Genomic DNA, 24514 nt, shown 5'->3' with positions numbered 1-24514 from the left:
CATGGTGACACAACTAGTTTATAATGACCTGAAAGTTGTTTACAATGCTTAGTTTAATAAGGACTGCAACCCAACACATATAGAGATATACATACATGCATACACCCACCCTTATATATCAAAGATTTAAAGGACTTTAAAATATTGCTGTAAGAGAGGTAAATATGAAGGTCAGGTCAAGGTTCTCATGTTCCTTTCCAGGGCCATTGTTTCTGCCACTTTGACTCCAACTGTCCCTTATTGCTGAGTCTCAGTCTGTCATGAACTCCTCTTCTCATCTGCTACATCATTTTTTTCCAAGAGTATTTCCCTTTATTAATTTAGCACAGTCATGGTTTATAAGCAAGCCCTTAAATGAGGGATAAGGTGGTCAAGAACTAACTTAGTTACCCAAAGTACAGGACCGTTGTTCTCCCTTATGCCACTAGAAAGAAAGCAGAGAAATTTTCTGTTTACTATCATTAGCAAATGTTCTCTATAGAATTTTGCTTTGGAAATGTGGGAAAGAAAGACAGTGTGTACATGTGTTTGTTTGTAGTTTTCTTTGGGGAGGTTTTATTACATATTCTATAGTTAGCATATTATGAGAGCTAAGTTAACATGAAATAAGAAAAATAAAATTAATCTCTGCTCCAAAGACCTGAGGAAGGAATGAATCCCTTGTAATAAAAGCTTGAATTTATAATCCCAATATTCTTCCCATGAATCATTAATACTGCTCTTTTCACATGGGGCTTATTAGCAATCTCGTAGGAGCCAGACACTCAGAGGTGCCTTTTACATCATCACGGATTGGAACACAACCAGTACTTTTCCTGTTAGTGTCAAAATGATGTGTGCTGCCACTAGTGACTCCTTAGAGCCTGTGCCTGGAGTACTCAGATTGGTGGGGCCAAAGGACATTCTCCCTGAGAGGATGGCACACATTTGGAAAAATGTGTTACACAGTTTGTTTCCTTCAAACACGAACACGGTTTTTGGTTCTTTAGAAGACCTTAACTGAATATGTCATTCATGAATTATCTTAAGGAATAAAACTGAGAAGAACCTGGCTGCTGCTGTATACATTTAATGTGGTGGGTTTTTGCCCCCAAAAGTTTTAAAATCACAGTGCATCTTAGGATCGGTGACATTGTAGAATAAAAGATATGTAGGTAGGGAAACATTTGGATGCTATCCATACCCATGGTTTATCCAGACCTTACTGAAATCTAGTTGGCTGTCCCTGCCATGGTGTCTGTTGAGCCTTCCTGTTTCGATAGTGAGTTTGTCACTGCAGCATGGCGTCTTGTATTGCTGGATGTGATTAGGTGGTCCAGGCTGCTAATTCTGGGAATGAGGGAAGATGTTTATGCAGTGCTGATCGTCCTTTTCTTGTTTTAGTGCACGAAGGGAGCCCGCTGGGTGAACTCCATCGATGTATCCGGGAGGGGGTGAAAGTGAATGTTCACATCCGCACTTTCAAGGGACTTCGCGGTGTCTGTACAGGCTTCCTCGTTGCATTTGACAAGTTCTGGAATATGGTAATTAAGCCTTTCTCAAGAGCTGGAGAACCTTCTAGAGAGTAAATAACCTATATGTCTAAAGGATCTGAGGAAACTTACTAAGAAAAACCTGTAGCCGGGCTTGGTGGCTCATGCCTGGAATTCTAGCATTCTGGGAGGCCCAGGCAGGTGGATCACTTGAGTTTAGGAGTTTGAGACCAGCCTAAGCAAGAGCAAGACCCCATCTCTAAAAAATAGCCAGGCATTGTGGCAGGCGCCTATAGTTTCAGCTACTCCATAGGCTGAGGCAAGAAACTCGCTTGAGCCCAAGAGTTTAAGGTTGCTGTGAGCTATGATGCCATGGCACTCTACTGAGGGCAACAAAGTGAGACTGTCTCAAAAAAAAAAAAAAAAAAGAATAAAATAAACAAGAAAAAGAAAAACCTATAGAATACCTTCTCAGAAAAACTAGAATTTGTTTATACTTTTGTCTTGGGCAATAACAACAAAAAAAATCTTTCTTAAGGAAGTGGCTCTCAACCAGGGCAATTTTTTTTCTTCTTTCCTACAAACATTTGGCAATGTTTGGAGTCTTTTTTTGGGGGGGGGGCCAGGGCTAGGCTTGAACCTGCCACCTCCAGTATATGGGGCTGGTGCCCTACTCCCTTGAGCCACAGGCGCCACCCTGGAGTCATTACTTGATTGTCACTACTGTGGAAGAGGGTGCTACTGGCATCTAATGGGTATAGGTCAGAGATGCTGGTAAATATCCTATAAGAGGGTTGGGCACGGTGGCTCACACTTGTAATCCTAGCACTCTGGGAGGCTGAGGTGGGTGGATTGCTTGAACTCAGGAGTTCAAGACCAGCCTGAGCAAGAGTGAGACCCCCATTTCTAAAAAAAATAAAAATAGCCAGACATTGTGGCAGGTGTCTGTTAGTCTCAGCTACTTAGGAAGCTAAGGCAGGAGGAAATCTTGAGCCCAAGAGTTTGAGGTTACTGGGAGCTATGATGCCATGGCACTCCACTGAGGGTGACAAAGACTGTCTCAAAAAAAAAAAAATCCTATAATGTACAATTCCCCAACATAAAGGAATTATCCAGTCCAAAATGTCATTAGTGTCAAGGTTGGGAAACTCAACTGTAAGGAATTAAGTATTTATTTAATCTATTTAATAATTTTAAATTGATTTTCTACTAACCATTCTTTTGATTCATTTAAAAATATTTATTGACTTTCCACTTTGCTGAACCCAGTGCTAGGTACAGAAGTTTCAGGAAGAAATAAACTCTACTGTATAGTATTTGGGCAGGTAGATAAGGATAGAAGTGAAGCAGACATTAATAATCGAAGCACTTTGCCTGGTGTTTCCTTATGAAGGAGTATACCACATCCTCTCAGCCTCCTAAGGCTGACTGTCTTTGCTAGACATTCTTAAGAGGGAAGGGATATGTTGCAGCAAAACTGTAACATGAACTAGTTAAAAACCATCAAGGCTTTCTAGTGTTGCTTTTCCATATGGTCTTCTCCACCTTTCTCTTCTCATCCCCATTCCTGCATTCTCCTGGATAAGAACAACAGTGGCTAACTTTATTGAGGACCCTGTATGTGCCCTATACCGTAGTAGTGGCTTTATATATTAGTGGGTAAGTTGGGGGTACTATTACTGTTCCATTTCACAAATAAAGAAATTGAGTCTAGAGAGATTGAAAGACTGGGCCTGTATCATGCTGTTAGTAAGTGGAAGCACAAACTCTATCTTGGATGTTTGAATTCTAGCTTCAAATCCTAGACCTGGATGGGAAGCCTAGCTTCACCACTTAGTAGGTGTGAACAAGGTAATTTCTCCGAGCCTTGATTTTTCTTATTGCTAAAATGAAGGAAAAAATACTATATATATAGAGAGAGAGAGAGAGAGAGAGATAGTATTTATACAGTGTATAATTACATATATGGATTATAATTTTACCTTTGAGGGGAAAGGAGTGAAGAGAATTTATTTAATGGCAGTAGTGGTAATAATAAGCTTTTATTTGTAGGATAATTTTAAAGAAACTACCTTTAAATTTTTCTTACATAGTCTCATTTGACCCTAACAACTATCCTGTGTGGTTAATCTTGGTGATGAGAACTCAACAGCAATTCTGTGTAGCCCTGGCTGACCTATATTAATCACTGTCATAAGACATAGAAACTGAGGCGGCAAAGCAGCAGTAGATAATGTTTCTCAAAGTGCAGTCTGAAGCCATCCTGCATCAGGACCGCTGGGGCTTCTGGTTAAAACAAGCAAACCTAGGCTTCGTTCCAGATCTACTGAATCTGAATCTCCAGGAGAATAGCCTTGGATTTATGTTTTAATAAACTTCCTAGATATTTATGCACACTGAAAGTTAAGAACTTCTACCATGCAGTCATAAAAGCACTTACTATTCATAAAAGAAACCCACCTTAGATGGTAGTAACAGCTTGAAAATCCTACATAGAAGGTTATCACCATTTTCTTCTGCCCAACAGCTGAGTCACCCAAGTATAGTTCTGCTTTGATTAAATGTTAGTCTTTCTTTTTTTCCTTGAAAAATCTACAAAAATAATATTTTTCATTTTCTTTTTTCTCCCACTTTGGGCTATTTCTCTAGGCACTTACTGATGTGGACGAGACCTATCGAAAACCTGTTCTAGGCAAAGCATATGAACGGGATTCTTCATTGACTCTCACTAGGGTAGGAGTTTCCCCTGACCTCCTGAGTACCCATTATGCTTTCCAGCGTTAAGAATTAAAATCCCTGGGTGGCGTCTGTGGCTCAAGGAGTAGGGCACCAGCCCCATTTGCCTGGGGTGGTGGGTTCAAACCTGACCCCAGCCAAAAACTGCAAAGAAAAAAAAAAGAATTAAGATCCCTGAGCCCAGTAAGCAGGGTCCTTATTGTTGTATATCAGGTATGCCTATACCAAGGTCTTCATTAGTCTCTCTACTCATGCGTCCAACTAATGTCACACCTGTATGTTATTTGAGCAGCAAGTTACCTTTTGTAAGACTTAGAAGTCTTCCAGCTTTATACTACAGAAATAAGCTAGGTGCCTTTTTCCTGGACATATTTATTGTTTTATCTGAGTCTTGTCTAGAAATACCAAATTCATTACGAACTTTTAAAAACATGGCAAAGCAAGGAGTCCATAAAGCATAATTAAGGAATCTGGTTTTTTTCCCGTATTTTGAAAGAAGGATTTTGAAGGTTAAAGATAAGCTAATATTCATCTTTATTTTCCTTATAGCTATTTGATCGTCTGAAACTTCAGGATTCCTCCAAGAAGGAAGCAGATTCTAAGTCTGCAGTTGAAGACTCCACTCTCTCCAGATACTCCCAGACATCCACATGGAAGGTCGCTTCAGTGTGGGGAAGAGAAGACACTGACCGGGGCTCACGCAAACGTTCCCGCTCTGTCCCTTCCTCCCTGCAGGCCTCTGCAAGGGAAGAGTCCAGGTCAGAGCTGTCAGGGAGGACTACACGGACAGAAGGGTCCAGTATGGGAGGTACCTTTTCCAGGGCTACCACCCTTTCCAGGGGCCAGACTCGTAAGAAAAAACGAAAGCCCAAAGTGGATTACCAGCAGGTATTCACTCGACACATAAATCAAATTTTCATTCGAGGTGAGAATGTCCTGCTGGTTCATCTTGCACAGTGACCAGCTCAGCCTCACTTGAGCTTTGGATTTTAGATATAAAGTGCATGAATTGCTGCTATGCTGTATCCTAGTAACCCAATGAAACTGATTTGGAATGATTCCCTCTGGTTCTGCATGTGCAGAGGACAGAGCAGGCTCAGTTCTCTGGAAGATGAACTCAAGGGGAAGAAGATGTTGGGAGGGTGAGTGCATTAATATTTATTACCTATGAGTATCTACACCATCTAGGAAAGATACCAACTTAAGCAGGGGTGAAATTTGATAGGTGGTGGCTCAGAGCAGCCAGCAATGAAGGCTGTTTTGATCCCTCTCCTTATTATCAAAAGGAATTCAGAACCTCATCAGTCTTCCTCTTCCCAGAGATACCCTCTGCAAATGGCATATCAGGTGGGACTATAAGATGCTTGTGTGGTAGCTTCTTGTCCTTCTCTGTAACTTCTGTGGCATGGTGCTAACGCATGTACCCTGTGGTATTGCCCCTCTGTCTGTAGTGTGAACTGTTTTGTGAGCATTATGGCAAGAGACTGTGACCTCCATGTCTGGCTTCAGAGAGTTCTGCATGAACACATCACACGGCTGAAAGTTCCCTTCCTAGGTGGGGCCGGCCTTGTATAAAATATCTTTCAGAATGGTTTCACCACGAATCAGGGGTGGTGGTTTTATTTCCTTTTGTCAGGCCAAAGAAGTTCTTAACAAATACAGTGGGTAGTGTCTAAAGGGACACTTTACTCACAGCCTGGCTTGAGTAACAGGAACACCAGAGTTCCCACGACTGCTTCTACTTGAATCATATTCTGTGCTTTTTTAATCACCAGTGCAGAATAGTCTTGACACAGACTGTTAGGCAATATTGATTTTTTTGTTATATTAGTTTTTATCCAAGATAACTTAGGTTCATTGTGAAGCATAAAAAATAGGTAACTAGTTAAAATATATGAAAAGAAAATTTTCCCCTGCTGTATTTGTTGTGTAACTTAAGCCTTCTGGGTAGCAAGGTGAATAAAGTTGAGGGAGTTGGGACGCCTGGTCCTTCTGCTAGCTTGCCCACTGGCTCACCGTACAATGAAGGTGAGCAGACTTCACCCCTCCATGCCTCAGGTTTTCCCCATCAGACACCTACCTCACAGGGCATCGAGACAGAGAATTTTAGGAAGGCATTTTACAGTCTCCAAACAGATTTAAGTGCCATGAGTAATTTTTACTAATTCTTTTTCCTAGCTTTGTAAGAATTCTATGTCTTATGAGCAAGGCAGGTGCTACATAAGAAAGTAATCTTCCTAGGTGTCATAATCATGATTTTGTAACATATCAACAGAAGGCAGTAACATCTTCAGGCACTGTTTTCCGTCTTCCATTCCTTCCTCCTAAGGGACAGGGAAGGTTCTGAGAAGAGTGTCTTCAGTAAAAGAAGAATAACAATTTTTTGTTCCTCCTTCCAATCCCAGCTCCCACACTTGCTTATTTAATCATTATCAGAAAGACTCCCCTAAACTTTTCAAGGGGCTTATATAATAGTACCAAATAATCAGTGAGCATCTAAAAATGACCATCCCTGAAGGGAAATATATGGAATTTTGAAAAAAATTTTTGCTCGTGTGTTTTTATTTTTAAATGCATTTTAGAGTCAGGTCAGATGCACTCTAGAGTCAGGTCCTTGCACTAAAGTTCATAGAGGTTCCAGGCTACAAATTCAAATGAACAGTTATCTTTAGAACTGCCCGTCTCTTCTGAGTAGGGTGTCTGAAATCTCAGTTCCCAAATTAATAGTTATCTTGTGATTAATCATCAGGCATTGTTGCCTATATCTCTTTATCAGTCTCTCTGTTCTCATGTGTCTTCCCTCTTGTCTCTCAGCTAGAAGCTGTAATGGATACTGTATTTTTCCAATAATGAAATTTAAAATCAAAAGGAATATAATCAGTTTCCATTCATTCTGGTCCTGATTAAATCTAACCTGCTTTATTTTAAACATGCCTTATGTTTACGTATATATAATTTTCACATATCCATATAAAGACTGATTTATCATTTTCTGCCCAACATGACAGTTTGGCTATGAAAATTATTTTATGTGCATGCCTCCATTTATTTGTTTGGTTTGGACTGTGATTCTGGAATGAATACCATCTAGTAAATGTGCCAGTGGTATACAAAGCATGATAATTATTTTTTAAAGAAGTCAATTCTAAAAAATCATGGCCTTTTCTTTATTGGAGAATTTTTTTAAGGAAGAAAAAAATAGTTCCAATAATGTATGTGCTATTCAAAAAATGTGATTATTTAGGATATTATTGTAAGTCGCTATGGAAGTAACTGAAGTCTTTCTCGGGAGAAGGAAGGAGCAGGGAGAAGTCATGGTAGCATTTCAGAAGCCCCCACCAACTTACCTGTCAGAGGCCCTAGGCAGCTGAAATGCAATAAAAGTGGTTTCTAGAGTTCTCCAGGGATTTGAGCTTGGGAAACTTCAAGCTCAAATTACGAATAGTACTTATTTTTGAACATCCAACTTTTGTTCTTTAATCTCTAGGCAGGGGAATATGTTTTCACGAGAATTCACAGGATATACCTGTGCACTTAATGAGGTCATCTCAGAAATATCCACCTTTGTTTAGAAGTGGTATTAAGAAACGGAAGAAATAGTATTATATCCAGAACAATTTGCATGTGACATTCTTTGTACATACAGGTGACTCTTTTGCTCTACCGTTAGTAGAATTTGGACTTAAGGTTGTTCTTAAGTATTTATGCTTTCTTTTAGGGACCATCTTGTGACAGAGGTAGGCTGCCTGCCTATGAGATGGTTGGCCAGTTAGTGTTCGAGGCAGGTTGGCTTTTTGTGCATGATGCATGTCAGGTCAGAAAGCCTAGAACCATAGCATGAAAATCTAGGTGCACAGAAATCCTTGTTACAGGTTGTTAGCGGGTCAAGCACAGCTCCCTTTCTCCCCAGAGTGAACAAGTCCAGCAGCACCTTAGAGATTGCCGGGTCATAAGCTATGAGCTGACCTTAATTTCAGAAGCCTTACAGAAATCTAGGTATACCACTTCTACCCCTTGAGAAAAAAGAAATAGAAAACTAATTTGATGCAGAATGGATATTTATATTTCTGTTTGCACTATTTTCACAGCAGCTGACATGGGCAGAATCGTGAAGTAGAATCAGTTCTATATATTGCTGCTTTAAATTTTCCCTTTAGGAAAAAATTAAAATTATTCAATGACAGCTAGCTGTCACTGGTGCCGCCCCAAAGCTTTCCAATCTTTAATGTATTTTTTATGAATGAAGTGGTTGCTGTAGGAAGGTTACCATGTAAGAGAAGAATATCATGGTATAAATATAATGGTTTTATAGCTGTTTTAATTGTTCTTTTCTTGTGCTATAGAATGCAGTCGACCCCTTTTCAGTAATTTATGTTCACCAGCCTGTGTTTTTCTTGTCCCAGAGGCTTTTCTTAGTGGTTGCAAAGCAAGGAAGTCTTACCTGGGTTTGTTGCAAAGGTGAACAGTCTGATTACCCTCTGGCAAATGGAGTTGATGGATTTAAGATAATTCTTTAGGGTTCCTTTCCATTTTCTGGGTTCTAAAAAGGGTTGAGTCTCCCTTACTCTCAGTGTTTTGAGTATTTTTCCAATGTTTGTAAGTTTTCTTGCACTCCTCTAATAAAAATGAAAACTCTCTGTCAAGAAATGGCTTTGGATGGTTTGAAGATCTAGGGGAAGAAAAATAAGTACACCTGAGACCTTCAGTTGGTCTTTTATTTATTTGGAATAAAAAGTACTTTGATAAGCTACCAGAGTTACTGCTTCTCTGAAAAGATGGGAACTGTCCCTTAGGAAAGCTGTGAAAGCTGTTCCCAATACATTGCAATTGCTTTTGATTTGTAGTCCTTTGGAGCAAATGTCTGATGTTATGTCTGTTATGTTTTTAGAGCTGTGGAAAAAAAGTGTTTGAAAAATTTTAAAAGGTATTATTTAAATGATGATCATCTGGCTGAATTATGTGTGAGCTAGATTTTAGAGCAGCTGTCCACTTCTTTTTCTGTTGTCCTGACAGTAAAGCTGATAGGAAGCCATGTCTTAAAAAGTGATTTGCCTGTTTCATACTGACATTTAAAGACATTAGCCTTCTATTTGGCAATCCTGGGGATACCCCCCTGCACTGTAACTTATTAATGTGTTTTGAGACAAGCTAAACCTGAATGACTATGTATCTATAGTTTCACTACTTATATACCAGCTGCTAAAAAAAAACCATGACTGTAATCTCGTCTTTAAACTACTCCTAATTGTTAACCGAAACCCTCCCTGTTTAGGGAAGATTGCTGCTAGTAATGTCAGTTTGCAGTGTTTTGCTTTAGATATGTATGTGTCATATGGGAGTCTGAAAACTGTAATAAATATGATTGTATTCATGTACCACTACTGTGTCATCTCTACTGATTTGGGGGGGAAGCAGGGAGGAGTCAGGCAAGTCCATTACCAAGTGAAGACTCCTATCTGGAAAGTTAAAACATCTCAAGTCTTCTGCAGTCTCATTATTGTAACTTTGGGCTTTTTTTTTTTTTTAACCAAAGCAAACACATCTAGATCACCATCTTTGAGGTAGATAGTTTTCCAAATTGATTTGATGTTCCTGCTTAGAAAAGGAACTTGGCCCACATTAGGAATTATCTGTCCTAAGCTACAAGAAATTGTAATTGCCCTGTGAAATTTTTTTTTAAATAATTTTTTTAGAGGCTGGAATGCAGTGGCTGGGTCATAGATCACTGTAGTCTCAAACTCTTGTTGCCTCGTGTTTATTCTACCTAGTAGTTGGTTGGCATTAATCTATTCTCTTCATAATCTATTGAAATTACCATTGATTCTGCCCCCTTTCTGAGAGTTTTAATGTATTTAGCAAATTGATCCTTACACGTTTCCAGAAATACGTGAATTTGCTACGTATCACCTTTCCTCTGTGCATGTACAAGAAGTTGAGCTGCTCAAAGATTTATGTGCTGCCAGAAGCAAGTCACCTGCTAACCTGCTAAAGTAGACAAATAAAAGGCACACTGATTCTCAAAGGAGACCTCAAGTTAACCCAGTTCCCCTGCTTTAAAGGATACATTAACTTGCGCTCACCTGACATAGGTGAAATTTCTAACCATCGCAGAGGAAGAGGAGGGAGGACCCACATGCTCTAGGTCTGGTCCTTGCTTGTTTTGTATGTCAGGGAGTTCTGATTAAATGAAGATGCCCTCATCAATCAAAATAAAGGCTGAAGGGTCAGCTAGCTGCAGTGATAGTTAAATGTTGGCAGGGGAGTAGGGAGCAGTGGAATGAGACACATTTATCACTCTTCTGTGCTTCCTCCATAGGAGTGGCAAGGAATTCTCTCCTTCAGTCTGCTCAGTTGCCACTAGGTGGCAGTAGGTTAAAGAAAACTGCTTAATGAGCAGTCCCAAAAGGACCTGAGACCCACGTCTCCAGCCACTGCTACAATTTATCCTTAAATGCTCACCAGTCTGGACTAAGTTAATCAAGTAAAAACAAGCTGTAATCAACCCAAATGGCAATGTACAAGTTTCTTTTTCAATATTGAATTTACCTAATCTGAACCTAGGAAGCCTGACTGATGGCATTCAGGCAGTGAATGTGGACACACACACACACAGGGCTTTGTCGCTTCTAGAGAGAAGCAGGGAGGTGGGTAACCCTGGGAACAGCCGGCCAGCTGTGGCTCTGGGTAAAGTAGGTGCCAAGTGAAGGCTGGGAAGTATTTTGCCCCCTGGTTTGGTCTGAAGGGGATATTGATCCATTAATCTCATTAGAAAGAAGATGACTAACTAGTGGTCATTCTAGCCCTTTAGTATGCACTGAGAACGTCCACCATCCTGTTCTTTCCAATATTCCCCAACACTTAGGAAGGATGCTTTCCCTTGGCATTGCCTACAGATTTATCTAATTAATGAAACTCTTCTCAAGACTAAACTATGGAGGTGCTAAAGCTACAGCAATGAAGGTCACTTGAGAGCCTATAGTCTCTCCTGAGATCCACAAAGAACACAAGCCAAAAGAACAGGCAAGCTGTCCATCTAGTAAAATTGCCCTTCAACTTGATGAGTTAATTTCTAGAATGTGGCAATCCTGGGAGATCCTTGGCTCTTTCACTACTTGTGAGCCTCAGTTTTCCGATCTCTAAACTAGGGATAATACCACCGGTTTCACAGTTTCGTGGGTGTAAAGTGCTCAGCCTGTGTAGCAAGCACTTAATGACATTTCTGCTTGATGAACTTGCTGAGCTTTCCTGCTAGTGGCCTTCTTAACTTCCCCATGCTCCTATTCCGCGTCTTCACACCAGAACTGGCAAACAAATGGACAGAATACAATGTTGTTTTTCTCCTTTCTTCCAGCACACAGGTGTTGCGAAGATTGTTTCTAGACTTCCTGAGTTCTCCAAGCATCCTCAGTTGGCTATCCATGGGTTAAAACTTCAGAATGTCATCAACTTCTCCACTGCTGGGAGAGCTGTGTGCTCCCTCAGGAACGACATTAGGCTCCACGGGACATTCATTAGTTGGGGTTATGAGGGGGCCACGGGGCACTGGAATGGTAATTTCCTACATGGGACCCCAGTGACCCAGTGCGAGCTAGCTCAGCTGGTCTGAGCATGTGGCTAATGAGGGAAGGGTCGTGGTTTCTCTCCTGTGTGGGCCAATTAGTGTCACGTGGAAGGCACACTCCTGGGGCATCAGGCAGCAGCCTTACACGTGTGAGGCAGTGGTCACCAGGATGGCTATCATCATTAATAGAAACTCAACCCTATACCCGCTTTCTTATTATATAGCTTATTGTTTCCAAAACTTGGGTCATTTACAGAGTATCTTCGTGAGTTTTGCCTAAGCAGACCAGTACATTTATTTTTATTTATTCCATATCATTCTATAAATGGACTATTAAACTTACACTTAAAAGGAAGCTGTGTATCACCACCATCAATGGAAAATTGGGAAGTTTTCCCTAAATGGAAAATCCACATTAAAATAGATACATAACTACTGAAATTAAAATGTTTGTCTTCACGCCATCTGCAAACAGATCCATGTTGCATGTACAGACTCAGAGTGTGCCCAGTAACATACACACTGGTGATAAAATGGCACCATCAGCAAAAACAAGATTATAAAACACCTGCTTTAGTAGCAAGAGTTGGGATCTGTGGCTGGGGAGTTTCACACTTGAAGTGATGAAACTATTATTCTGGCAGGAATTTCAACACCAAGGGGCTTTCTAATAGCCTTAAATATGTGGCCGTAACACCTAAACTCTGAACAAGTCTAGCTTTTCTTTTGCTTAATAGCCATGGCTTTTGTTCACACTCTCCACTGGCACCGTCATTAATAGGGTGGTTCTTACACATCCTTATCATTATCACCCGTTTTATGATAAAAGCACAAACATGCAAAGCAGCTGTGTTCACTGCACACATCTTAGTTCCCCTCCAGTCATAAGCCAGTTCACGCTCATCTCCCCGGTTGGCCAGTTCTTGATGGAGATCAAGATACAACCAGTAGCGGTACTAGTAATAAAAATGTATCCCCTAACTAATTGAGCATGTTACACCCAATCTTGTTACCAAAATGTGCACTGGAGGACAAATACACATGAAAACACACACATGCACGGGGGCCGCCTCAAAACTGAGGGAGAGCCCAGCCACTTACATTGTTTCAGGTTTCCCATACGTTAAGAAATGAAGAAATGCCAGAGCAGAGCTGTAAAAGCTGTGTATTTTTCAAATCCAAGTTGACTGATGGACAGGGTTCCGTCCTGTTTGTGACTGGATGCGCAGCCTCACTTGAGGGTGAGCTGCAGTGTGTGTGTGAGATCTTTGCCAGCATGAGCTCCTAAGGGGCGTCTCTCCCCACACTGGGCCCAGAGATGAGCTTACGCCAGGAGCTGGGCTCAAATAGTTCACAAAGTGGAACAGAATATTTTGGCGATGTGGACAAAGTCATCTGGGGTGCAGAAGGGCGAGAAGGTGAAAAAGCTCACTTGCCTTCTCATGTCTCCCCTACCTTACGGACTCTCTAAGCAGCCACTGCTGTTATTTCAGTGCTTGGGTTGTCCCACTTTTCGAGCCTTCTCATCATCTCCGGAAAGCCACTAATTGGTAGCAAGAGGACCAGGCTATTTTATGAAGTGCCAGAAAGAAGCCTTTCTTAGACAGTAGAATCAAAATGTTAGGCAGTAGGGAAGTAGTTACAGCTTTTTATACTGCTCATGAACCTTACAATTACTACAATGACAAGGACCCCTGGATGCTTGCACACACACACATGGTGAGGAGCGTAAAGGACTCCGCAAAGTTTAAGATCTACAAAGTTCTCGGGCAGCGCCTGTGGTTCAGTGGGTGGGGCACCAGCCCCATACGCCAAGGGTGGCAGGTTCGGACTGGCCCGGCCAAACTGCAACAACAACAACAAAAAAATAGCCAGGTGTTGTGGCGGGTGCCTGTGGTCCCAGCTGCTCTAGAGGCTGAGGCAGGAGAATCTCCTAGGCCCAGGAGTTGGAGGTTGCTATGAGCTGTGATGCCACAGCACTCTACCCAAGGCAATGGAGTCAGACTCTGTCTCAAAAAAAAAAAAAAAAAAAAGATCTACAAAGTTCTCATTGCATGAGCAGTAAGACTGTGTAATTAGGGACAGCTGTGCATGTATTCATGTAAAACACTATAAAATAGTATTTACTGTAAAATAATCTATTAGGCTTCTGTTGGTATGGCTTTGATCAAGACGGACATGTATTTGTGATCTTTGCCTCTGATGCAGGAAGGGGTGAGTTAGTTAATCTGGTACTCTGTGTGAGGAACCCGAGGTCCCGTGCTGCAGCCTCTTCTATCCTGTTGCCAGGTCATTTTTATGCCTCTTCTTGCTCCCATGTCCTTCTCTGACCCCAGAGCCAGTCTGAGCACATCTATTGCTCCATGAAAAGTATTTTGGCAGGAGCTGCCTCCCCTGTGCTGGGCGTCATTCGTCTTTGCTGGCTTAGGACTGTTTTTACTTATATTTAAATAAAGTAGGTAAAAACATACGTTTTTACCATGCATACAAAAATTGGACAATTAAGTTCATGCGCTCATCCTAAAACAGTGCCAAGTACCTCATTGCTGAATATCGCTATGGTGACCTTTGAGGTATTCCCCTGGGGAAGCTACACTGACACCAGTGCTTAGTCCACACTGCAAAGTCCTTTGGGAACTCTTTGTCTGGAATGGCCGTCAGTGCTGCTGTCATATGAGGTCTGACAAGTTCATGAACTCACCCTAGAAAAAGCGCTCTGAGGGGTAGACTAGGTGCTGGCTTCAGTGCATAGCTTCCCAAGCGGGCTACTCTGAAGGTGAGCATAATGCTATTTGGCAATGAGGTAGTAGCACTTTTTCTAAGATGAGTTCATGAACTTCCGACCTCAAATACATGCCATTTTAATAAAGACCAGAGTGAAGTTATGATACCAAAGCAAGAAAGATACAGAGTCCAACTCAAAAACTGGTTGGGAGAAACTTTTTAACCATCACGTGCCAGGTGCAGGTGAAGAGCTGACAAGGATTCTGAATGTTTCCTTCAGATCTACCTTCCACCGTCCTCTCTTCAGTTCTAACACTGAGAAATCATACCTCACACTGGCTTCTCTCGCACTGAAAAGACACTCAAAATCTAGTGTGCTTTCTTCATTTTGAAACACATTTCAGCAAGGATGTGACAGACCTATCCTAAGTCACGGAGATCTTACCAGGAGGGAACACGCTTGGGGATATGTCCTACATAGGACTGCCCAACTGAGCCAGGCACCCCGAGTTATGTTACTGATGCCTCAGTTCTTGGGGCAGCTGGAAGGCCTGGATCAGTCACTGCCAGCCATAAGCATCAACAGCTTCATCACAGTCCCACGAGAGTGGCCAAGTAGAACCAGGTACAGAAGTGTGGCCCTTGGTCCTGTGAACACCAAACCTGATGGGCCTGAGGACGTGCACATTGTTGTGTTCCACACCAGTGAGCTGAGAACAGCTGCCAAGAAGTTGCTTCACAACTCGGAAGCCAGTGGTAGCACATGCGCCTGCCCATCTGGAGCAAGGGCAGGGGGTAGTCAACAAAGGGGTTTGTGTTCCAGTTGCCCAAGGAGCAGCTACATAAATTTCAAGGCCCAGTGAAAAATGAAAATGTAGGGCCCCTTTTAAAAAACTTACTAAGAATTTCAAGATGGCAGCATCAGACCATTAAGCTGAGCATGGGGTCCTTCTAAGTGTGTACATTCCCCTGCGCGAATGTACGGGTTGACTGTCCATGTCAGCCCAGCAAGAAGACAGCACCCGCCAAAGTGGAGCTACTTCAAGTTCAACAGCACTAGGTAGGGACAGGATTCTTGGCAGACAGGTCACTGAATCTATCTCACATGTGTTGAATTCATTTAGCTGTTTGGGACTGATAAGCACTTTCCATGTGTAGTAACTACTCTATGCCTGAGGAGTCAACACATTAAAGTGTTGTCATTATTTTGAAATACTTGGAGAAAGTTCCATCACATTTGAAAGTTTTCCACACAATTGCAAGAAATTGCAATTCTCATGAAAGAATAGGAAGAATTATCAGTTTCTTTAAATATGACAGACACGATAAAATCTGGAATGGTTCCCCAAATAATCTTTTACTTGTTTCATATCAAGTATGAACTTTGCTTACTTGTGTGAGCGAAGTTCATTAGTGATGACTATCACTTGAAGAGATCATTATTTAAAAGTCCTGATGGAATTTTTTTTAAGTCTGATCAAGAATTGCTATTTCAAGTACAAAATCCAATATTAAAAAGCTATTCAGGCTCGGCATCTGTGGCTCAAGTGGCTAAGGCACCAGCCACATACACCTAAGGTGGTTTAAATCTAGCCCGGCCCAGCAAACAACAATGATGGCTGCAACCAAAAAAAAAAAAAAAAAAAAAAAATAGCCAGGTGTTGTGGCAGGCAACAGTGGTCCCAGCTGCTTGGGAGGCTGAGGCAGGAGACTTGCTTGAGCCCAGGAGTTGGAGGTTGCTATGAACTGTGATGCCACGGCACTCTACCCAAGGGGACAGCTGGAGGCCCCTGTCTCAAAAAAAAAAAAAAAAAAGCTATTCATAAATGCAAATGCAAATTTCCCATTAAAAATTGAAGAGGTTGTTTTTTTTGGAAGTTGGGTTTTGAGAAAAGAGTTTTACTTCGTTACCCTGGTTAGTGTGGTGTGGCATCATCATAGCTCACAACAAACTCAAACTCTTGGGTTCAGGTGATCCTCGTGCCTCATCCTCTTGAATAGGTAGGACTACAGGTGTGAACCACCATGCCTGGCTAGTTTTTCTATTTTTGGTAAAGATGGGGTCTCACTCTTGCTCAGGCTGGTCTTGAATTCCTAGAGCAAGCGATCTACTCACCTTGGCCTCCCAGAGTGCTAGGATTACAGGTGTGAGCCACTGTGTTTGGCCAAATTTTCTAAAAATTCTGTATTTCATATCATCCCTAAATTTTGAAATCTTTTATAATATGAAGAATAATGAAGGCTTTTCCAAGTCCCATAAAAATACAAAAATACCCCATATCCTTTCTAATTTGTCCCAGTGTATAACTTGAAATATTATCACTTTCCATATATGCTATGAAGCAAAAAATGTGGAGGAAGTGTTCTTGCCAGCAACTGTGTCAGGGAGTCTGAGGGCTATGAAGACACTCCTCTACCTTTGCTCACTGGTAGTGGGAGAGGCTACTGGGGTTTGACTTGGGATATCTAGTCACAACTGTAATGGAATCCAATCATGGTGACAGCAGCACTTCCAGGGGCTGATAAAATAATTATATGAGATATTGCATGAAAAGCACTTTGAACATCGCCTGGCACATAGGAAATGCTCAACAAACGATAGTTACTATTACCTGGCTCCTGGGATAGCTAAAAAGTGGGCAAATTCTATTGATCTATGTCCACAATGCCTCGGCTCTGCTTGTGACCTTTTTTTCTATTCATTACTCCTATTCCACCCCACCATGACTATCTTATCATTGCCCAGTTGGAATTACATTAGCTTCTTAATTTAGCTTTTTGCTTCCAGTATCTTCATTTTTGGACCCATCTGGTTCAATTAAAATGTTTTGTGTTTCAAGTAACATAATACCCAAGTGAAACTTCTTATTTCATGCATTAAGACACCCGAAATATGTTTTGTTTTGTTTTGAGCCAAGGTCTTGCTCTGTTGTCTGGGCTCGAGTGCAGTGGAATCATTATAGCTCACTACAACTTCAAACTTCTGGGCTCAAGCAATCCTCTTGTCTCAGCCTCCTGAGTAGCTGGGACTATGGTTATGAATCACCAGGACCCACTACTTTTTTCTATTTTTAGTAAAGACTGGGGTCTTACTCTTGCAGACATTGGTCTTGAACTCCTGACTTCAAGTGATCCTCCTGCCTCAGCCTTTCAGAGTATTAGGATTACAGGTGTGAGCTACCATGCCTGGCCTAAAGTTTTCATAGTTGGTTCAGCAACCAAAGAATATCAGGGCTCAGGTTTAGGGAGTGTGTGTGTGTGTGTGGTGTTTTGTTCGTTTTTAGCTCCAGGCATCATCCCCACTCATGATGATATCCAAAGCCATAGAGGAAAGGCACGTTCTCCTTGTGCATCTTTTTTTTTTTTAAACCAGGAAAAGAAGTTCTTCCAGAAAGCCTCTTAAGAGTTCTTCAGAACATATCTACCTTAAGCCAATCACAGGCAAAGGGGAGTGGAATTACAACAATGGGTTCAGGCTCCTCATCACTCATGCCTGTCTGGCTATAGTACTCGCTCTGTAGCCAAACAACAATGGGAATCCCATACACAGGAGTCACGATGGCTGTTGGGTAAATAACCAACAACTTCCTACATGACACTGGAAGATTCATCAAACATTTCCTACTTGCATAAGAGTTCTCCATAGCCGACTGGGTAAAATCCCAGGAACTTCACCTGAAATTAAGCATTAATTCCTAGCAGATGAGGTGAGATTTTGACAGCACAATCCTCTTAAAGCAGTGGTTCTCAACCTGTGGGTCACGACCTCTTTGAGGGTTGGACGACCCTTTCACAGGGGTCACCTAAATACATCCTGCATATCAGATATTTACATTACGATTCATAACAGTAGCAAAATTACAGTTATAAAGTAGCAATGAAAATTTATGGTTGGGGGTCACCATAACATGAGGAACTGTATTGAAGGGTCATGGCATTAGGAAGATTGAGAACCACTGTCTTAGAGGATGCTATGCTTTTCCTTCATATACCCTTATCACCTTTTGTAGTTCTCCATAAACTGAGGAACTACACAAGTGCCTCTGTCCAACTCCAGGACATACCCTCCATTAGGACTGCATCTGTTTTGCTCACCATTATACCCGACAACCAGCACAGTATTTGAATGCAATAGGTTTTCATAAATATTTGTTGGATAGAGGAATGTATACACCTGTCAAAGGGAGCAAGTAGCAATTTCAGCTGTTAGATATTTAATTTGGAAAAAGCAGGTTACTATGTAGCTATCAAAAGAGGTTGAAAGAATTTGGTACCTCAACATCACCAACATTTTGTTAAAGGACTAATTGCCAAGCCCCGTGTGCACGTGGGACCATTAGTAATTCTGTAGCTATGCAAATTAAAACAGTGATGTATGATTTATAGCTTTAATAACATTCTGAAGGCTCTTAAATTTTAATCACTTGCAACATCCTTTTTAATATTCAATTACTTTATTAACTAATTAGGTCACTTGCTGAAAAAGCACATAAAGCTGGTGCTATTTTAATATCAGCTGAGCCTCACAAAATACCTTTGAAATGGTGCAAATGGTTTATTTATTTTAAACAGATCATTAAGATGCTATAATTAATAAACCAATTATGGAAAAAGGCCCGATAGTGATAGATGCACACGCACAATAGCAGTGTCCGATGGATTAGTCATTTTTATATACATACATCAAGGGGACAAACTTAATGAAAATCCACTGTAAAAAGTGCTTTCCTAAATAATTAATTTGTGCAATGACTGATAACCCTATCACAGCAAACCTAACTTGAGGCTTGTTCATTACGCAAACCTGTAATGTGTACTTTCATTTCATCTAATGACACCCTGGATGGAAAACCCACAGCAAGCTCCACTCAGTGTTCCTTGATGACATACAAGGTCCTGATCTGCAGAGTTGGGTGCTTCACCACTTCTCAGTGCATTGGAGTGAGGCGAGCCTCCCAGAGGAGAATGAGAAGGAGAGCACTACTGGGTCAGCAGCAGCCCGTTTATTGATTTCTCAGTGCTATGCTAAGGTCTTCAAAGCTAACAATGTGAACAAAAAAAGCTCAGGCCAACCCTTCAGGGATTTTCCCCCTAATATTCTCAAAAGAGTCTGGATCGCAGCTGTAATCCTGCACTGATAACTCACGGAGATAGATATGCATGAAGATGTCAGGACTATTGTGGTGGGTGGCGAGTAGGGCAGCTTTCAGCCTAGGAGTACAATTTTATTTCTGGGATTGGGGTGGGATAAGAACCTTCTGCTGGGTTGAGAAAGAACACCATCGAATCCTAGAGGCCAGATTTTTTTTCTGTTTGTAACAGAATACAATTTTTAAAAACATAGGAGCCACCACTTATTAGTTCTTATTGTCTGTTTTCTAGGCACTGTGTTGATTACCTGTATTATCTCCTTGAATAGTCTTAGAAATATCAAAATCCACTGAATAACTCTCCAGGGTTCCTTCCGGTTCTAAATTCTGTAATTTTGTTTTGGCTCCCACTTTCCCCCCACCCATATCTTATGTAGTTCAGGGTACTTGTTCCATCAACACTGATTTACTAAGCCCCTCCTAGGACCAGAACACTTGAGGGAGTAGAGACACTGGGCAAACAGGACAGACAAGTCCCCTCCCCTCGGCCATGGCATTTACCTTCTACTGGGCAGTCCATTCACAAGGAAACAAAATTTAAGTAAGAACTTTACACAGTGCAAAGCGCCATGAAAAATATAATGAAATAGGAGACTGGGAGAGAGGCCGTTTGGGGCAGCTGTCTATGAGTAAGCCATCAGGGAAGGTCTCTCTGACAAAATGACATTCACAAAGAGACTGGAGGGTCTCCAGCAAGTAAAAGCTTGCTCTTCCCCAAGTTTTACCTGTTGTTTTTTGCTGTGTGAACTTCTGAGGTGAGTGAATGGGGAAGGCAGATGAGGGAAAGAGAAGGGGAGAGAGATAAGGAGGCTGGGTGTGGGGACAGAGGTGGGCGAGAGAGAGGGGAATGAATGGTAGATGGCATCATTATATCCCCATCATTTTCATTTTGCAAGGCTGGGCACTTGCTTGCGATCAGACTACAACACGAACTTACTGCATTTTGCCATTAGTGTGTGTCCAGGTAAGTGAAAAACTGCAGAGAGCAATTTCTCATCCCTTACTTCCCTGGCCCTGTCATGGTCTGCAGGTGGCAACAGCTATGTTTTATGTATTTCCAATCTGTTTTAGCACTTTCATGATGTGTTGTTGGAACTTTAAAATATTCATAAATTTCCACATTGTCCCATGGATGCTAAGTTCTTTGAAAGAGCAACCTAGCCCAAACAATAAATCTGGTGTGCATGCTGCTCAAGTATGCAGAAAAGTATTGTTCTGTCTGGGTCACTAAGGTCCTGATGGGAAAAGAACAGAAAGAGCCCCTATACTCTCCTATTAATGAACAAAACAGTGTTCCAGCAGAGTGTGCCCCTTCCCTTCCTAGGCCTCCCTTGTCTGATAGACTATTCAGACCTTATACAGGGTATATGTGGGGATCAATATATACCTAATTCCCAGCATGAGCTGAATTAAGTCTTAGGTGTAAGAACATTCTTTTCCAATGAGAAAAGAAAGGGTTAAATGTAAGAGTTAAGCGTTAAATGTAAAACTTATATTAATGAATAACTACTTTGATGAATGAAGTTCCATTAAATTCAATCACAGACTAAAAATATTCAGAAAAAACCGCAAAAATAATACAAATAAAATACAGTATAACAGGCTTGGCACCTGTAGTTCAGTGTTTAGGGTGCCAGCCTCATGCACCGGGACTGGTGGGTTCCAACCCGGCCAGGGCGTGCTAAACAACAATGACAACAATAACAACAACAACAGCAAAAAAAACAGCCAACTGTTGTGGCGGGTGCCTGTAGTCCCAGCTACTGGAGAGGCTGAGGTAAGAGAATCACTTAAGCCCAAGAGTTTGAGGTTGCTGTGTGCTGTGACACCATGGCACTCTACTGAGGGCAACATAGTGAAACTCTGTCCTCAAATTAAAAAACAAAAAACAAAACTACAGCATAACAATGCTTTATATGTAGCATTTACATTATGTTAAGTATTATAAGTAACCAGAGATGATTTAAAGTATCCAGGAGGATGTGTGTAGGTTATATGCATGTACCATGCCTTTTTACATCAGGGACTTGAACATCTGTGGATTTTGCACCTGCAGGGCACCAGAACCAACCCCTGTGGATACTGAGGGACAGCTATGCTTGCTCTTCTCCACCAACCCCAAATGGATTCAAATCATGAATCTAAGTAAAAGTACACCAGTGATTCTCTAGTATTAAGGAAGAGAAAAATGAGTTTTGCAATGAACTTGGACAAGAAAAACCTAGTTCTATGTATCTTTCATGTCCTCAAAAGAGATTAGGAGAGCCTTCCAAAGTCTTCACAAAAGCGTCTACTTCTCCTTCTTGTAGATTTCTCTAAATACCACATGGTTCAAAATAAATTACTCTTATTCAATTTTTGTCTTATTGGATGTCTGGCATTGTAACAGCACTATAATCTGTAAATTGTCATTGCAAATGTCTGTGTCTGCCACATTGAGTATTAAGTAGGCCTTGTCTAAGAAAACAAACTACTGTAAGCCATTTTTATAGAAAAATACACCCTGAGTTAAAATTTACTCCTAAGAAAATTTGGGAACATACTCCATTTGTGGTTGTCTTTCCTTTTCTCAATTTGGAACCTGATCAAGATGGCTGGGTTTTGAAATCTCCAATGGACTATGAGAAAACAACCTGTGAGCCTTCAGATGAGAAGGCAACCTCTTGAACACACATCTTACATGTACAAGTGGGTTCTTTGGGGTCCTCTGCTCCCTCCTACTTTTCTCTCTCTTAAGTGTAGGCAAGGGTGAGGAAGTGAGTGTGCCCACAGCATGCAGACACAACAGTGCACATCCTGGGACTCCACAACTCCTTTCTCACACCTGGTAGAAACCGGACCTTTCAGATTGGACATCCTATCTCAAAATAGTTCCTGGGGTACCACCTATGAATGTATGTATTTATAAAATATACACTTGAACTATTCACAAGTCACATATATTTCCCTATATTTTAGATAAAATACAAATAAACATTCAGTTCTTGTTTCTAGGGGGCCATCTGGCAGTCTCCCAGGGTTTGTGTGCAGAGCACTGCTCTGAACCACTGATGTAACCTGACTTACACAAGGGTCTTGCAGAAATGTGCCCCATGTTGATGGGGAGCAGATTTACTACTACGAGCACCTTAAGAGCATCTGGGGCATTTCCTGCAAAAGAATCTGAATGGAAAATGCATTACACAAAAAAAGGTGTGGCCTTTGACCTTCCCTGGAGCTTCCCTTGAGAATGCTGATTGAAGCTTTCCAAAAGACGTGCAATCGCCTCAGCCACTAGTGTTTCTCTAAGTCCTGCCCTTCTTATATTCCCAGAACAATTTTTGCCATGTCAGAGGACCATAGTATTGTTATTTTCAAAACAATTTTAATTTTATCATGGTTATTTAAATGCATATATTTCAAAAAGATCCTATTACTATCATAAATGAAATGCCAACTTTACTTCCTTTAAATAAAAAGCAATCAAAAAGTTGTGCATTTTTAAATTTAAAATTATTCATCTATGTGCTACCAAAAATCATCAAACAAACCAAAGCCAAACCAATACCAACTAAAACCCCTAAAGCACCATACCTTGGGAAATACTGCCTTCAGTAACTAAGAAATGAACACTGTATTTGCTACATCTTCCTTTAACGGGTTTTGCTGGGTGTCAGGTTACATCCTCAGCTCCACCACATGCTCTCCTTTTCCATCTGGAGGCCCTAACAGAGACAGAGTTCAACGTTCTGCAAGGCTCCCAGGCTCTGGCTCAGCTCTCCCACTGACTGACGGGCCATGGCTTCATGCAGAGACGGCATGATGCAGGGACGCAGCGCCCTGCCCAACCACCGATCTGACCACTGATCTGAATCAACAAGGAGTTGATATTATTCTCAGTCCTGTCAAAAGCCCACAGCGGGGACGGGGTGGGGGTGGGGGTGGGGGGGTGTCCTCTTCCCTTACCACAAATTTCTGCTTTCTGTTTAGAAAAATTATCTCATTTGTTATCAGTGGTGTGAGATACTTGAGAATTTAGCTTATTTAGAAAGAATTTAGAAACTTATTGTTTAGATTAGTATAACTGAAACGTGGTAGGCAGAAGAGTCTTTTTTTTTGGTAAGAAGGATAAAGGTATGCTGTGGGATAAAAGAATAATCTATAGAGCCCCACAAAGGTGTGAAGTCTGGCGGGCCAATCATCACTTTCACTCAGCAGATGTGTACTGAGGACTATAGTAGGCCAAGTATGACATGAAGACAAACAGGATTAACAGGGCCTGGCTCCTCTGTGAATTCACAATCTTGGAAGGTAGGTGGATTAAGCACACTTCAAGGCATGTGGTAAGCACTATCCCAGTGCAAACAGAAAAGACCATACCTTCAGCAGGTGGGTTAGCAACTGGAGATTTGGAGTTAGACGAATCTGGGGCAACTGCTGAGGCTATCAAGGTCTCGAGCTGCCATCTTCTTCAACACTGCTGAGTTCCAATTTGTTCCAAATCTGCAAAATGGAAACGGCATTACGGATTTGAATGTTATTTCAGCATATGGGGGTGAGGGGAAACTTCCCTCTTCACTGAAAGTTTGCTGAAAGAGCAAATCACAGTTAAGGAAGATTAATAAGAGAGGGATTTATGTACCATGTGCATGAGGGCAATCACACAGTGATCACCCAATATCCCAATGGGGCCCATATATTTACATATCCTCCTTTTACAGGGAGGGGGAGAGAGGAATAGAGGTAATTCTCCCTTGGAGCAATATATGGTTGCTAGGGAGAGTGAATGGATGGCAGGAAACAGATTGACTTGTAAATTAACCTGAGAGACAGATATTAAATTTAAAATTATTTGGGCTAGGTCTGGTTATACTCCTGATCTTTTCCCACAA

The 24514-nt window shown here is 41.4% G+C and overlaps 1 protein-coding gene across 1 annotated transcript in view; it reads left to right on the top strand.

Annotated features, from left to right (window-relative positions):
* Positions 1 to 5304, top strand: part of LSM11 (LSM11, U7 small nuclear RNA associated) — an 8896-nt gene extending 3592 nt beyond the window's left edge. Inside the window, exons 3-5 of the mRNA XM_023514435.1 lie at positions 1311 to 1523; positions 4122 to 4205; positions 4758 to 5304. Of these exons, the coding sequence (XP_023370203.1) occupies positions 1311 to 1523; positions 4122 to 4205; positions 4758 to 5168 (708 nt within the window). The 3' untranslated portion in view covers positions 5169 to 5304. The remainder of the gene's footprint in view (positions 1 to 1310; positions 1524 to 4121; positions 4206 to 4757) is intronic.
* The last annotated feature ends 19210 nt before the right edge of the window (positions 5305 to 24514 follow it).

The sequence above is a fragment of the Otolemur garnettii genome, unplaced genomic scaffold (genome assembly GCF_000181295.1).
Source record: "Otolemur garnettii isolate 467f Iridium unplaced genomic scaffold, OtoGar3 scaffold00003, whole genome shotgun sequence".
NCBI lineage: Eukaryota > Metazoa > Chordata > Mammalia > Primates > Galagidae > Otolemur > Otolemur garnettii.
The sequence above is the reverse complement of the archived record's forward strand: the minus strand, read 5'-3'. Positions and strand labels throughout refer to the sequence as shown.